Genomic DNA, 14031 nt, shown 5'->3' with positions numbered 1-14031 from the left:
CTAGATCTTACAGCAAAAATGCCGACGGACGACACAGCCAAGACTCGGCGCAGAAGGACCAGGGCAGCTCCTGCGCCTCGCTGCACTGCGCTGCTGAGCCCCTCCCCGACGCGCCGTTGGAAGCCCACGGCTCGCTCTGTTCAGGGATTGCACAACGCTGCAGGGAGAGCCAGGACGCGAAGGTGGGTGCTTCCAGGAGCTTCCAGGTCTGGTCAGGTCTTCAGCGACCACTCCCTCTAACCTGAAAGAACAAACCTGAGCATCCCCCTCTTCTCCCTGAGCAGAATCTCAGGCTGTCACCCTGGTGTGCCTGGACTGCACACCGCGCTCCTGGTTAGAACTAGGTTGCTCTGCTTAATTCATAAAGCCCGACGTTTGTCACCAGGTGAAAACTGCGTTGCTCAGTCCGCAGGGCCCCGTGTTTTTGCGGTGAGCGTGGCACGCCTGGGTTCAGGGGTGCAGGATCTTTTTTCAGGGCCGTCGGCCAGCGTTGCAGACAGGACTGATCGTTACGGGGTCAGGTATCCTGATGGTCTGGCCCCATGGAACAGAGCTTCCCCCTTCCCGTAGTGCGCCTGTTCAGTGGCAGCTCTGTTCCTAGTTCAAAGCCGCAGGAAGCCAGCTTACATTGACAGCTGGTGCCTAGCAGTGTCGTATTCTTTATCTGAAGAGCCCTGCAAACATTGTAAAGAAAGACACTCATTTGTTATTTGATAGCAGATCATTCTGCACATAGCTAATCAGTTCAGACTCAACTGAAATCCCTTTTTCCCCTCTTTTCTCTCTTTCCACCCTCACTCCTACCCTTCTGATTCCTTTCAGTCTGGGCTGTGGGAACTTCGAGTTTTTCCACTAAAAGATGAAGAGGTAGAAGCTTTACTGTGCCAAGATCAAATAACAAATCAGACTGAAATGTCAAGTGCAGCTTTCCCCAGCGACTCTCTCTGTACTTCATGCACACCCATTGGCTTGCCAGACAATGGCCATCCACCGAGAAAACAATCTACCGACGAGACGGAAGACTGCGAAAACATTTGCCTGGGAATCAACAATACAAGAAAACAAAGGTGACAGGGAATAATGTGGTTCATTAAGAAAGCCAATTAAGGTGGAGAAAAGTGTAAGGTAAAATCTCTCTTGTTCACACAGCATATGACAGCACAATTCAAAACCTGTACGTTAGCTGCATATAATATATTTTCTTTCTTGCTTTGTAACAGGCAGGATAAATCCCAAAGACAACACTTTCTTCTTCCTGAACCCCAAGAGAAAGTAATTATTTCAAGCTGGAAGTCTAATATTCCCAGTGTCGGGAGTGGGCGCACATAAATTGCTGGCACCATTCGCTTTCTGTTGTCACATTGCCACATTTGTTAATAATCATCCTTTTCTGTTCTGTTTGTTTTCAAATGCGTTTCTGGTTCTAGTGGATTCTGGTGCAGCAGGACATGCTGTCCACCTTAACCAACAACTTCAACTGAACACAGAAAAACTACTTGAAACAATAGTGGGGAAAAGCGCTAGCCTCAGATTATTCTCCTGTGTGGCATGACCCCGGGGCAGAAATCTGCCCCTCGCTGCATGCGTGTAACCCCTGCGTGAGGTAAGGGTGGGTGAGAACCAGCAGTTTCAAAGCAGGCGTTCTGGAAGCCTTGCATCTAGCTTAAAATCTGTACTCAGCTCTCAGTAGTGCCAGGGCATGTTTCATATAGAAGTCCTCAAGCAATAAGATAGAAATAGGCCACTGCATTTCACTAGTCGATGTATCTGCTACTCAGAAGGCGGCGTCTCTGCTTCAGCCGTGTGGGTGTAGAGAAACGGAAGGGGGGCCGAGTCAAACCAGTGACGCAGCTCTCTGAATATTGTGGTTTGGGTCATCTTACTTCCTTAGTCCTTCAGTAGCTAAAGAGGCTCATAATATTTTGCTTTAATATGTTAAAGACAAAGTCTTGTTCCAATTTCTGTACAGTGCCTTGTAAGAGTCTCGTAAGTATGCCAACATTTGGTGACTAGGTGAAAAGGAGATGATGATTGATGTCTAGAAGACCAATAAAGAAAAAAAGCTCCAAAGCTTGCCGTTGCGATTCTGGATAGATTTTTAATTTCCCAGTGAGTTCCCAGTGAGCAAACAAAAGCAAGTGGTTTAAACTTGCATCTAAGTAGCATAGATCTGCAATCTCAAGAGGTATTAACAATGATTAAACATTGAATGTAGGGATAATCCATCAACAGGAAGTTTTTCTGTGTAGAACAGTTGAAGGCAATTTAATAGGAGTCTCTGTTTCTGTGCAAAATTTTCTTCCACCTGTAATATCTGGAACGGCACTGGACAGATGACCCGGTTTTAGTGTCTTTTTTTTTTTTTGTCAAAATGATAGGAAGTATACACTGGGCATCTGAAAACAGTTCAGTAAAGTTTCAACACTACAACCTATTGCTACATTGTAGTTTATTGCACATTCTGATTATTTTTTTAAACACTTTTTTAACACTGGTTTGTCTTAAACTTGAATCTTGCCTCAATGTCGGATACAATAATCTTTGATGCAAGGTTGGTTTTTTTAATTAAAAGTTATTTCTATATATGTTGTATATAGTCTGAATTTGACGGCCTAGTAGAAGAGCAGGAGTAGCAGCAACGCTTCCTCTCGGCAGAGGCCCGCTGGGGGCACGAGTGGCTTTGCACACCCGCTGGCTGGAGCGGCGGCGGCGGCGCTGACGCGCTGGTGCTGCGCAGCCGAGGTGCCCCCCGCCCCGAGGGGGGTTGTTCCATCTCTCCTCCCGCACGTGCGGCCGCAAAAGGGTTCTGGAAGTGCCGCGTCTCAGATGCTTTGCAGGCCTTTCCCGCACCCATGCATTCAGCAGCCTGATCCGAGCAGCTCTCGCCCAGCTCTAAGGTCGGGACTTCCCGCTCTGTCGGATCCCCGGGGCGGTGTGGGGGGTTTCTGTGACTCCAGATGGGCCTGACCGAGTGAACCAGCCAGCCAGCTGCCGCACCTGTCCTGAAGGTGCCGTCCAGGAATGGAAACTCAATCCAGCATTTCACAGGAAGGAGCAAGAGGAGAGCGTTTTTCTAGGCTGGGGGGCGAGAGGGGTAGGTTGTCAAAACGAGGCCAGAAATCCCCTGTGCGATGACAGGACCGGGATTAACCAAGGTTTGGTCAGCCTGGTGAACTGTAAAGCTGCTCCTGCGCTGCTGCTCGGTTCCCAGCCGCGGTGTGCTGTTGAACCACGGCGCTGCTTTGGGGTCAGTCTCATGTGCTGGCCTAGAGCAGCTGCTCACTCCCGTGCCAGCTGCCGGGGCCGCCCAGGCGGTTACCAGTACAAGGGTAGGCGTGTTTTCTCTGCCCTCTCTTTTAGCTGTTCTTGTCAGCCACTGTGGGAACCAGCTAGTGCCCCGCAAGGCACCAATGAAGACTAGCCAAAGAAAGGCTAGGCAGCCAGGAGACCGAAAAAAAAAAAATATCTCTGGAGAAACTATAAAAACGTCTTACTTAGTCATTACCCCACCGCTGTCAGAAGTCTTTTCTCCAACAGCTGCCTCTGAGCTGGCTGGTCCTCTGAGCGCAGACTGCAAGCGCCTTCGCACAAAGAGCCGTCCTCCCACCCCGCGCCCCGCCGAGCGCCCCGGCGCAGGGCTTTCTGCCCTCGGGTGAGCTGCACACGCACACGTGGCTGGGGAGGGGTGACCAAGCCCAGGCTGCATTTGGTGTTCTCGCGTCCTACCGCCGGCAGCCTGTTGTCTGGCAGGGGCAGACGGGCAGGGCCGCGCGCGCGTGGCGAGCCAGGTGCTTTTTGGGATCCCCTGGCTGCTCCTCAGCCACAGCACCGCCAGCCACTTGCCGCCGCCCTGCAGCGGACCAGGCGCCGTGCCCTGCCTGCCACCTCGTCTCGGTGTGTCTTTGCTCCAGCCAGCGAGGCGCCCGGTGTTTCAGCAGCCCCATTTCACTACTGGGACAAGGTTAGAAAATTTGCTTACCTGAAACTGGGTGCAGGACCAGCCCCCTCCTCTCATCTTGCCCTGTGCCGCATGCAGCTGCAGTCAGCACTAGCGCACTCATTTATTGCTGGGCTCCCACCTCCAGGCTGCTCAGTTTTTGCATGAACGTTGGGGTCGTGAGGGAGAGCTCAGAGCCTGGCTCACGCTTGAAGCCATAAAATCTGTAAGAAATCCCTGCTTGTTTTCTTTCATTTTCAAAGTTTTAAACAACAGGGAAAAAAACAGAACCAAAACGAACCTGTTTGTCTTTTGGCTGTTAAGCTCTGAAAACAGCTGTCAGCGCTGCTCCTAATGTTGTAGACTGAAGGTATTACAGAGGCTGACTGTGAAACACCAACTTAAACAGAACGCAGCAAGGCCCCCCCCCGCACGAAACTGGGGTGTCGCAGCTTCACAAAGCAAGCCATTTCCCTTGTGCTTAATTGAAAATGGTAAACAGAGATGTTTTTTAAGGCCACTTACATTCTCCTCCCTGCTGCTATGAGGGTTTAAGCGCTTCATCTCTGCAGCCAGGACCTTAATGGAATGCAAGCACAAATACAGACTTTAAGCCCTATTTAACACAAGCTCTGTGTGCGTCTACTGCCGTTTTTTATCTTGCTCAGGGATGTGTGCAGTACCGCCCTGTGGAGCACATGCCCAAGCCCAGCCTTTCTTTTCTGCTGGTTTCCAGTGCAGACAGCCCCTTTGCTCTGTCAGCTCGGACCACGTGCCAGCATCACCAGACTGTGCTCCCCCTTGTTGCTGAAACTTTGCTTTACCGCAGCATTGCAACACCGAACGGTCCCGGGGTGGATCTGGCCCCCTGGACAGCATGCAAGCAGCCCGCCTGGCTTCCACGGCAGCGTTCGGGTCACGGCCTGCGGCTGCGGCGCTTCCGCTGCGGGGTTCCGTTACTGAGTAGGGGCCTAAACACAGCCCCAGGTGACTTCTGTTAATTGTAGAGAGGCAAGAAACTGGAACAGTCTTAAGCATTAAAAGAACAAGTATCATTGCTGTTACTTCATGGGTGCTCTGTGGTCACCAATATATTTAACTTTAGATGAGTAAAAAGCTGCTGCAGTTAGCAGCCAGCTGCCTAAACCCACCTGGGTGGGATTTCGACAGAAAGAAGCAATTGAGTCATTTTGCTGTGTGTGTAATTTCTCTCTCCCACAACACTCCTAACCCGAGAGACAATGGAAGTGCAAACTACTGAATTTAAAACAATGACACAAAGTGACTCCAACCTGTGAAAGGAAACACAGTATGGTTCCATGCTCAGAACAAAGCACAGTCCTGTCAATTAGCTAGCACAACTGGGATGTCTGTCTTCCCCAGATTAATCAGAAAAAAAAAAAAAAAAGCAGAAATAGTTTGATTGCCCTTTCAAACCAGCTTAAGGTCAACTGCAGGAGGCAAGGATACTACAGCTGTTGTCCTACTGCTTCCAAGAGCACGGAAAGCCACGCTTCCAAATCCTGAATATTTTCACAGCCCGCTTGTGGCTGCTTGGTCTGCATCTCAGATACCAGAGCCGTGACCCCTTCTCTCTGCACACTGTATTTGACTCCACAGGTTCTTTCCAGAAGGACCAGGAAGCTGCTTTAACACATCTAACAGCCAGCTGCACTATCACCTTTCCTAGGCACGCTTTCTTGTGGCAAACCTCTCCTGAAAGGTGTCTTCCATGCAGTACGGTCAGGTGACTCCGTTTTTCTTTTGCTAGATCTCAAATGGGGTTGCAAGTGGAATCAGGCAGCAAAGACATCTGTTCACCTCAACCACAATTAACCACACTGGAAAAAGGAGTAGTTTAGTCATTTCAGACACTTTGCTAAATCGTTTGAACTGGCCCTAGCTCCTCCTACCTAACAGTGGCAGTGGCCCACGCTGTTCTGCAGGCCCCTCCTTCCACAGCCTCTGCCGGACACCTCGCGGGGCCTGGGCTTACAAGGGGGGGCAGCAGCTCTAGCACTGCCTTGGCACTGGGGAGGTGACACCTTTGCACGATAACAGATTTGCCTTTGGCCTTGTGGAAATGGACTGGCTGCAGCTGTTGAGCCTTCTGGCCTGTTCCCCTGCGGCAGCAGACTGCGTGCCACCCTCCTGTAATTACAACTTAAAGGGAAAAATACCACGCAGAATACCATGAAATATTAAAGGAGTCAGCAAGACTAATTAAAGCCACGGGAGGCAGGTCTATCTAAAATGACCTGCTCAGGTCTTCCTCTCGTGGGTTGTAACGCTCACCTTTCCCGTGCCCGAACAGGCCGGGCTGTGCAGTCGGCACACGCACGCTGAAGGTACGAGAACGCCCTGGCCCCGTAACGAAGAGGAGCGCTAAGCCGTTTCAGAGCGCCGTCTCCGTGCAGTGCATTTCAGCCTCCCTACGCCAAGATCACTTCAGCAGAGAACATCCCTGTGTGTCGCCATCTGAATCGCTTACTCGGGCATACGTACAAACCAACCGGGCTGCGGGTCAAGATAAAAGTTTTTTAACTATCTGTAAGTTTTTTTTAAAGCAACATTCTTCTGTGGCATCCCGTCACCTCCAGGAACTTCAGACGCGGCTGTCTTAACTGGCTCTCTGAAAGGTAAATGAGAAGGTAGTTCCCAGCTTGTGACCTGGTCAAGATGGTGCACTGACTTGTTCGATGCTTGACTGACATAGGTCAAGTACTTCAGTGGAGCATAAGCAAAACACATGAACATTTCTGGCATCCGTGGCATTTTTTAGACCTCTTAAATGGCATTCTTCCCAAACTTACTCCCAAAACCACTCATTTTTGACAGCTTAAAGGAGACTTACCACACCAAGGGAGGGGTGTTTAATGCAAATAGTGTGAAAGTTTCGTGGGAATGCACAGATCAAATGACAACATACAGACAGCAGAAGGCAGTTTGATTAAAGTCTTCCACAAGAGAGATTGCTTGTGGTGATGCTACACTCTTCTAGCAAGCAAAAAACTGACTGAAGTTCAATCCAGCCAGTGTTACAGGTTGTGCCATAAAATTAACCTCCAGAGAATCAAGAGACGGGTTCAAACCATTGCATTTCCAACCCTGAAAGACAGCCAGAATGTTTTTCACTGCTGCTTGCTTCATTGCAGCGAAGGAATGATTCCTCTGTTCAGCAGCAACAAGTTTCCGTATTTATTTAATGTTCATCCGGCCCTCCCTTACGCACGAGAAACAAGGGTTCTCCTGCACGCACAGAGCCTTCTGGAGCACTGCTTGGGTAGGTCTCATCGATCCAGACAGCGCTTCTGAGCTGCTTCTGAACACACATTCCTTAGAAGATTGATCACAGATCTTGGATCTGCGCTCTTCATAATAGCACTGCCAGATACAATCATATTTGCACCTGCCTGAAAGACATTAAACACCTACTCAATAACATGGAACAGATCCACTCCTTACAAGAGCTTTCCTGCTGTAAAACACCTAAGGAGGTGGTGAGATCTAGGCTGGTGGGCAAACAGGCGCTATTCGTGGGACGCACGTACCACACCTCTAGCTACAACCACAAATCGTGTTCAGAAAAGACAGCTCTTCCCCAAATAGGTCATTTCTTCGTCGCTGCTCCTATTTACCCAAACATACCAGAAACAAACAGCTTCTCTAGCTTAGGAGAAGCTTTGGTAGCCGCTATTCAAAAAGGCACAAGAGTAGCCCTCAAGTAGATTTGGAGACTGTGTTCTTTACTGTTCCCTCTGAAAACTAACGCTTACAATGCAACTCCTCCTAAGCTCTGTTTTCTGAGGAACTATTACATCTCTTAGCAGAGCGACAGAGAACCCTGCTCCGCTTCAGCCTCTTACCTCTGCGCACTTATGGATGGTGTCGGGCCCAACTCCTCCATCCACTTCAATATCCAGTGACGGAAACTGCGTCCTCAGCCACTGAACCTGAGGAACAGTATAAAAAGGTTGGCACCGAGGCCCACACTCGGCTGCTACAGCTACGTACAGCTTCTTACGCACCCGGACAAGGTTGATTCTCTTCACCACTACACTCTGTACTGTTAGTTAGCTTTAAGCTCAACAAACAAGGAAAGAGAAACTTAGCATACCTTTGGCATCATGTCTTCCATAAATTTCTGCCCTCCAAACCCAGGTTCTACCGTCATCACCAAAGCCATGTCTATCTGATTGGCCCAAGGCGCCAAGTGTTCAACTGTAGTGCCAGGCTTGATGGCCAGGCCGACCTGCAGGAGAGGCAAGACAAATCCGAGTGCACCGTGCGACGGCACACAGCACACGACGGCAGCAAGAGTGGCTTGAGCCGGGGACAAACGCCTAGGAAAACAATTACGCGTCTGTGTAAGTGCAGGTAAGCCCAGGCCGCTTGGGATAATAAAGATTCCCCATTTTCTTAAACTACAGCCGGAGGCTGACCTTGGGTGCGAAGAGCACGAGGGCCACGCGCGCCGATCTCTGACCGCCCGCACCCACGGGTTTGCCACCGCCAGAAACAACGGCGGCTGCTGGCGAAGCCGAGCGCCCCTCACCCTCATCCCGTTCTCCCGAATGTCTTTTATCAGCGCCCCGGGGTTCTCCGTAGCTTCCAGATGAAAGGTGTACTGGTTCGCGCCGGCGACGGCCATCGGCTTCACCCACTGCTCGGGCCTGGCGACCATCATGTGCATGTCTGGAGGCGGGGGCGGTCAGCGAGGGGCGGCAGCGCCGGGGGCCGCGCCCCGATACCGGGGCGGGCGGGGGGGGGGGGGGGGGGGGGGGATTGGGGGGTGGCGGTGCCCGGAGCCGCTCCCGCAGCGCCCCGCAAGCGCGCCCCGCGCCCCCTTACCGAAAAAGGGCTCCTGGCCCAGCCGCTTGCGCAGGCTCTCCACGACGGGGTGGCCGAAGGTGATGTTCGGGACGAAGTGACTTGGGGGCCGAAGAGAGAGACCCGCCCGCCCGCAGGTTACCCCCGGCCGGGCGGGGCGGGGCGGGGCGGGATAGGCCGCCCGCACCGCCCCCCCCCCCGGCCCGGCCCCGCCCGCCCCCGGCCGTTACCCGTCCATTACATCCAGGTGGAGGTAGTCGGCCCCGCAGTCCAGCATGCGGCTGCACTCGGCGCCCAGCGCCGCCAGGTCGCTGTTGAGGACGGACGGCCCGATCCGGCACCCCGACGCCATGGCTGCCGCCCGCCGCCCCGCCCCGCCCCGCGCCTGCGCCGCCGCCCCGCCCCGCCGCCATCTTCCGCCGCCCCCCCCGCCGCCCGCGCGAGGGCCCCCTCAGCAGCCACCGCGGGCCGCGGCCGGAACCGAGGGAGGCGCAAAAAACCCCACAAACAAACAACGGAAAAAAAAAAAAAGAAGCTCGGTTTTGACAGTTTAAGCTCCCAACAGCAGAGTACCCACGGGGCCCCCGGCCACAGCACCCACCTTCCCCCCACTCCCTCCGCGCGGAGCGGCAGCGAGGGGTCAAATTTTAACTAAAGGCTGTGTCCCGCGACCAAGCGGTGTGGAACAGCAACGGAACAAAGCCCTTCCTAAAGGGAGACGGACGCGGCGTTGCGCAAGAGTTTTAAACACAGAACTCTGTCCTTTTGCCGTCACTCCTCTGTATTTGGCCCTGGGGACAAGGTTTGGGTAACGCGCCGGCGGCACTCGCGCGGCCCCGGCGCTGCTTGCACGTCACATGCGCTTAAGGCCTCTAACACTATTTAAGCAGCATCGTTCGTCTTCACAGCAGAAACACACCAGTTCTGTTACAGAGATACCGGAGGAAAGCACAAAACCAGCTAAAGCACAGGGTACGCACCTCATCAGCACAGTATTAAGTGCAGCCGATACCAAAGTAAAATACATGAGAAAACAGACTGACCGGTCTGCCTGTCTGCTCCATCTCTCAACAGTCATCCAACAAAATCAAAGCCATATGCCCGGCCACCTGAATAAAACTAAATTACGGATTACATCATTTATAAGCGGGATTGATTTCTAGCAGGGTAGACATTTAAGAGGCATTTTAGTCCTTGCTATGGCTTACTACTGTGGATTCAGCAGTGACAGTGGGAAACCTGAATGGGAACATTTATTACCTATACTGAATTAAATGAAGTAAATCACAGTTATTTTGCCAGCATTAGAGTGGAGTACCACGGTGAGGCATCTACTTTTCATTAAGGAAGATGCTTCCTTCTCATTTTCAGCAGAAAAGGTCACTCTCTGAAGTGCACCGTGAACTCTGTATGTGGTGTGTCCCAGCCGTTCACCCAGCTCGCGTCTAAAACTCTCCTCCCCCACCCGACTGCCAGTAACCCAGCCTACCGTAGGATTTGAAAGTGAAGCTCTGTTTTTTTCTCATTTGTGCGTCACTGTTAATAATAAAACTTAGCATCTGGAATTTAGCAATTCTGTGAGTGACCTCCAAGCTAGGAGCTAATCCAAAGCGGTCTGCTACAGGTAGCTGGTGCTGGCTCCCGTGCGCTGAGGAGATAAGAAGCGGTACAGCATGTTTTGGTCAGCAGAGTAAGCAGTTTGCCAGTCAGGACACACATTGACCAGCATATCGAGACACTGCCATCTTCACCTACCCATCAGCTCTTGCAAAACCATGAACACTTTAAAGGTGCGTTAGTGCAGCACATATATATATATCTTGATGACGATATAGGTGGTGCACTATAAAACCAGTTGCCTTTTCAGCCCTGCTTTTCCCAAGAGGTGCTGAGAGTCTCTGCCTCTCACCAGTGCAGCAGTAGCAGAGCACGCTCAATACCCGTGAGCTTGGGAGAAGGATGGCTTTTGCTACCTGCGGAGGTTTAACGTGCGTGAGGTCCCTCCTCAGACCGCTGTGCACCGCTCCTGGCAGATGTGAGCGTTTGGCAAACACCTGGCAGCACAGCCTGAAGGCTCCGCGCGTTTCGGCAGCCTGAAACCTCCTGCCAGGTGTACGGTTAATTTTCCACACAATGGCAAAACCTGCACGCTGTGCTACAGCGGTGAGGCAGTCGTTTGTATGGCAGTATTTTAAACAGCTGTTTCAGGGCTGTTGAAGAGAGGTGCGTGTCCTTTCTTTGGCGATGGATAGGAGGATATCGTTCTGTCTCCTCAGTAAGGCTGTTCTATGATACACGCGTCCAAATCGCAAGCCCTCGGGAGCCAGGCTGGTAATTAGCACATGTTACAGACTCTCGGGATGATCCGAAACATTTTCCTCTGCGGAATAATGCCATGATTATAAACCCTAGTTCTTCTAACGTAAGCTGAAAAAGGCAGTATATGATTCCCAAAGCACAGGGTAACTTTGGGCGTTGCTTATGATTTCATGGTTTGTTTCACAGCTGTTTTGCAGTTTGCCTGTAAGCAGCTAATGGCTAAACTCGCATTTCAGTGTAATTCCATGATGCTGCAGCATAGCCCGTAACTCAGCTGTGACTTCAGCTGATCCCCCACAGGGATCTCCACCTACATATAAATGTTACGTGTATATCTCTCTCTAATACTTGCAGCCATGAACATTACGTACATAAAACGGAACCTTTTTACATACAATCTCAAACATGCCAAAAATAGACTCTTTCATCAAGTTTCTGCCCTTCAATATCCATCTTTTGTTTACAGTGTACATATATATTTCTATTTATATATATAGGACCATGAAAATACCATATATAAATATTTACTTTAAATCCCTATATCTAAGTACATACGGCAGCATCAGTGGAGCAGTTGCTAGGTACCAGAAGGTCCACGCATTCCAGATGCGGTTTCTTGGTTTTTTTTTAAGCTGTGGAGATGAATTACTCAGTACATTTAAGCAGGACAGCGTGGGCTATTTATACCATCTGCAGACCACTGCCTCCCTGCCCATCTGTATCTGTGCACAGCGCGTGCACTCCTTCTTACAGTATGTACTGTATTTAGTTTTACAGAGCAAATATTTTTGTAGCACAAGGGCAGTATCTTACAGAGCAGAATGAAAACAACAGACAAAAGTAAACTCAACTAAAGTCTGCACTGCCCAAAAAAAAAATAAAAAGTCTAATTGCTCCATGGTGCTTATCATTGCTCTGCAAGTTAGAAACAATGGTCCCACGCTTGCGAGAATCAAGCTTTAGATTGGTACTTTTTGTCAGTGTTTTCACTGTCAGTACCAGTGTGTAAGAGCCTTGGGTTCAGCTACTATATAGCTCTCCTCTCAAAAACGCTACAAAAATAAATTTTGGGCACAGTCTCAAAAGCAGCTTCTCTGTCTCACACAGTACAACAGCCCGCTTACCCAACGAGGCTGCTGATCACAGTACAAGGCTGCCAGATCCAGGTTTTACGAACGACGTATTTCCCCACACAACCCCTACCCTGAGAATTCTGTAAAAATTCTCTGTTCCTGCAGTCTTGCCCTGAACTGAAATAGATTTCACCAACAGAAATGTGCCAGTCTATAGCAACCGGCTGTTAGCTATTTTCTGCTTTCGGTTAATAAAGTGCTCTCTTTTAATTAGTTACTAGTTACCAGGGAACTCAAAGGAGAAGGTACGCTTTCTCTTCCTTCTCCCTCTACTGCACTTCCCCAAGAGTTAAACATGAGATTCATCTAGATCGACGTCAGTCTCCCCAAGCTCCACATGTGTGAAGCTGAAGTGAGTGGCCAGCAAGGGGTTCTCCATCCCATTGTCCTCGCTGATGTGAAGGACAGTGTCCCCATGCTGCAACAAGCTGGTGGTCTCGAGGCCAGCGTAGTCCTCGGTGTCAGAGAGCTGTGTGGGTGGGGTGCTTTGTGCTGTTGTTGGCCGGGACTCCAAGCCCTCCTCTTTTTCCTTCTCCTTCTCAGCAGAAAGTGCCTCGCTCTGCAATTGAGGAGAGCCAGCGGTCAGGCTCAGAGAAAGTGGGAGAGGGGGGAAGAAGCATGGGAGCATCTGTAAAATATTTTCTCATTCGGAAATACTTTTTACCATAAAGGGCCAGGCACTTGTAGATTATAAATCCCTAAAATCTTTCCCTAACAATAATATATTTTTGCTGGTGAATCAGATTTATAGCAATGATCAGAAAGGTTATCTGACTTCAGTCGTTCACACTTCCTCATTTCATATTTTTTTAGTGTATTCTCAAGACAGATTGTCATCAACTGTTCGTAAAGAGGATGTCTCAACTCCAGTGGGATCCCTGGGGTGGGGGGAGAAGCGAGGCGAGCTCTGTGGCCGTGGGGCAGCAGGCCCTTTCTCTCTCTCCCTCCTGTTGCTGCCCAGAGACAGAACTTGCCCAGCTGTGTGGAGTCAAGCCAGAGAAAACGAGAACCTTCTGGAGCACCCTATTGCGCAGGTGTAAAAAAGACTATATAAAGACTGCACGCCCACCTGTGCTTTTGTCAACCTACCACCTAGGGATCAAGCTTGCTACCCTACAACAACACAAGATCCAAAGGGTGATGAATCCCATCTTACTATTCCCCTCTTTTCTCTTTCCTCTTTCTCTCTCTCTCTCTCTCTCTCTCTCTCCCTCTCTCTCTCTCCCCTTCTTCTTACGTATACTCAGATATATAAGTTTTGGATGAATTGTGACAGGTTGGTAGGAAAACAGTCCCTTTGCCAAATCGCCTTTATTCATTCCCCAAAAGTTATCAGTTGATCATTGCCAAATTGTCTCCATTCACTCACTAAAACTGTCAGTTAAAGGTAACAGCTGAATTGTTCCTCTGAGTCATTTTTGTGACTCGACCCCGCCCTGCAGTTCTGCTGAGCAGAAACCGGATTGTGCCCCGGTACCCGACTGCCCCCTCATAACTCACCAAGTGGGATGAGACACGGGTGTCTTACATTTGTTCAAGGCAAAGGACATCACCCCCAGAAGACACCCGATATCTGGGCGTATGAAAGTGATCTCAGTGTCACTGATGTGTTGAAGGGATGACTGTGATTGTCCCTGCACTGTCCCCAGTGGTGTCCAACAGAGAAAAATGTTGGACAGGAAATTTCTTTTGAAATGTGATGCTTTTGTTAAAACAGTCCTGTGGTTTTGAAGGAGTCCTTCCTTAAGGACACATTTCTCAGAGAGCAAGATGTAAAAACCTGCTGAAGAAAACTTGCACTGGTAAGCGGGT

General features: G+C 50.4%; 3 protein-coding genes across 22 annotated transcripts in view; 1 reads left to right on the top strand and 2 right to left on the bottom strand.

Annotated features, from left to right (window-relative positions):
• KANSL1L (KAT8 regulatory NSL complex subunit 1 like) overlaps window positions 1-2583 on the top strand; it is a 66108-nt gene extending 63525 nt beyond the window's left edge. For 5 of the 6 annotated variants that reach the window (XM_042808469.1, XM_042808466.1, XM_042808470.1 and 2 more), the window contains 2 exons: window positions 5-182; window positions 823-2583. In XM_042808469.1, coding sequence (XP_042664403.1) covers window positions 5-182; window positions 823-1071 — 427 coding nt within the window. In that variant the 3' untranslated portion in view covers window positions 1072-2583. The remainder of the gene's footprint in view (window positions 1-4; window positions 183-822) is intronic. The other variant, XR_006167054.1, reaches the window with a different exon arrangement.
• Window positions 2584-6776: 4193 nt separating this feature from the next.
• Window positions 6777-9159, bottom strand: RPE (ribulose-5-phosphate-3-epimerase). Of its 2 annotated transcripts, none has more exons than XM_033008970.2 (6): window positions 9009-9159; window positions 8789-8868; window positions 8493-8632; window positions 8055-8189; window positions 7804-7890; window positions 6777-7350 (listed from the first exon to the last, which is right to left on the bottom strand). In XM_033008970.2, exons 3-6 carry the CDS (start codon window positions 8628-8630, stop codon window positions 7228-7230), a joined length of 483 nt encoding a protein of 160 aa, XP_032864861.1. In that variant the 5' UTR covers window positions 8631-8632; window positions 8789-8868; window positions 9009-9159; the 3' UTR covers window positions 6777-7227. The 2 variants fall into 2 exon arrangements, with proteins under 2 accessions (XP_032864861.1, XP_042664405.1); XM_042808471.1 differs by having other exon boundaries at window positions 8998-9140.
• Window positions 9160-9530: 371 nt separating this feature from the next.
• The window catches only part of UNC80 (unc-80 homolog, NALCN channel complex subunit), a 135058-nt gene continuing 130557 nt past the window's right edge, over window positions 9531-14031 (bottom strand). For all 14 annotated transcript variants that reach the window (XM_033008950.2, XM_042783868.1, XM_042783864.1 and 11 more), the window contains one exon: window positions 9531-12778. In XM_033008950.2, coding sequence (XP_032864841.2) covers window positions 12509-12778 — 270 coding nt within the window. In that variant the 3' untranslated portion in view covers window positions 9531-12508. The remainder of the gene's footprint in view (window positions 12779-14031) is intronic.

The sequence above is a fragment of the Tyto alba genome, unplaced genomic scaffold, assembly GCF_018691265.1.
Source record: "Tyto alba isolate M040663 unplaced genomic scaffold, T.alba_DEE_v4.0 Super-Scaffold_7, whole genome shotgun sequence".
In the NCBI taxonomy this organism is placed as follows: Eukaryota; Metazoa; Chordata; class Aves; order Strigiformes; family Tytonidae; genus Tyto; species Tyto alba.
This window is presented reverse-complemented; position numbering and strand designations above follow the sequence as displayed.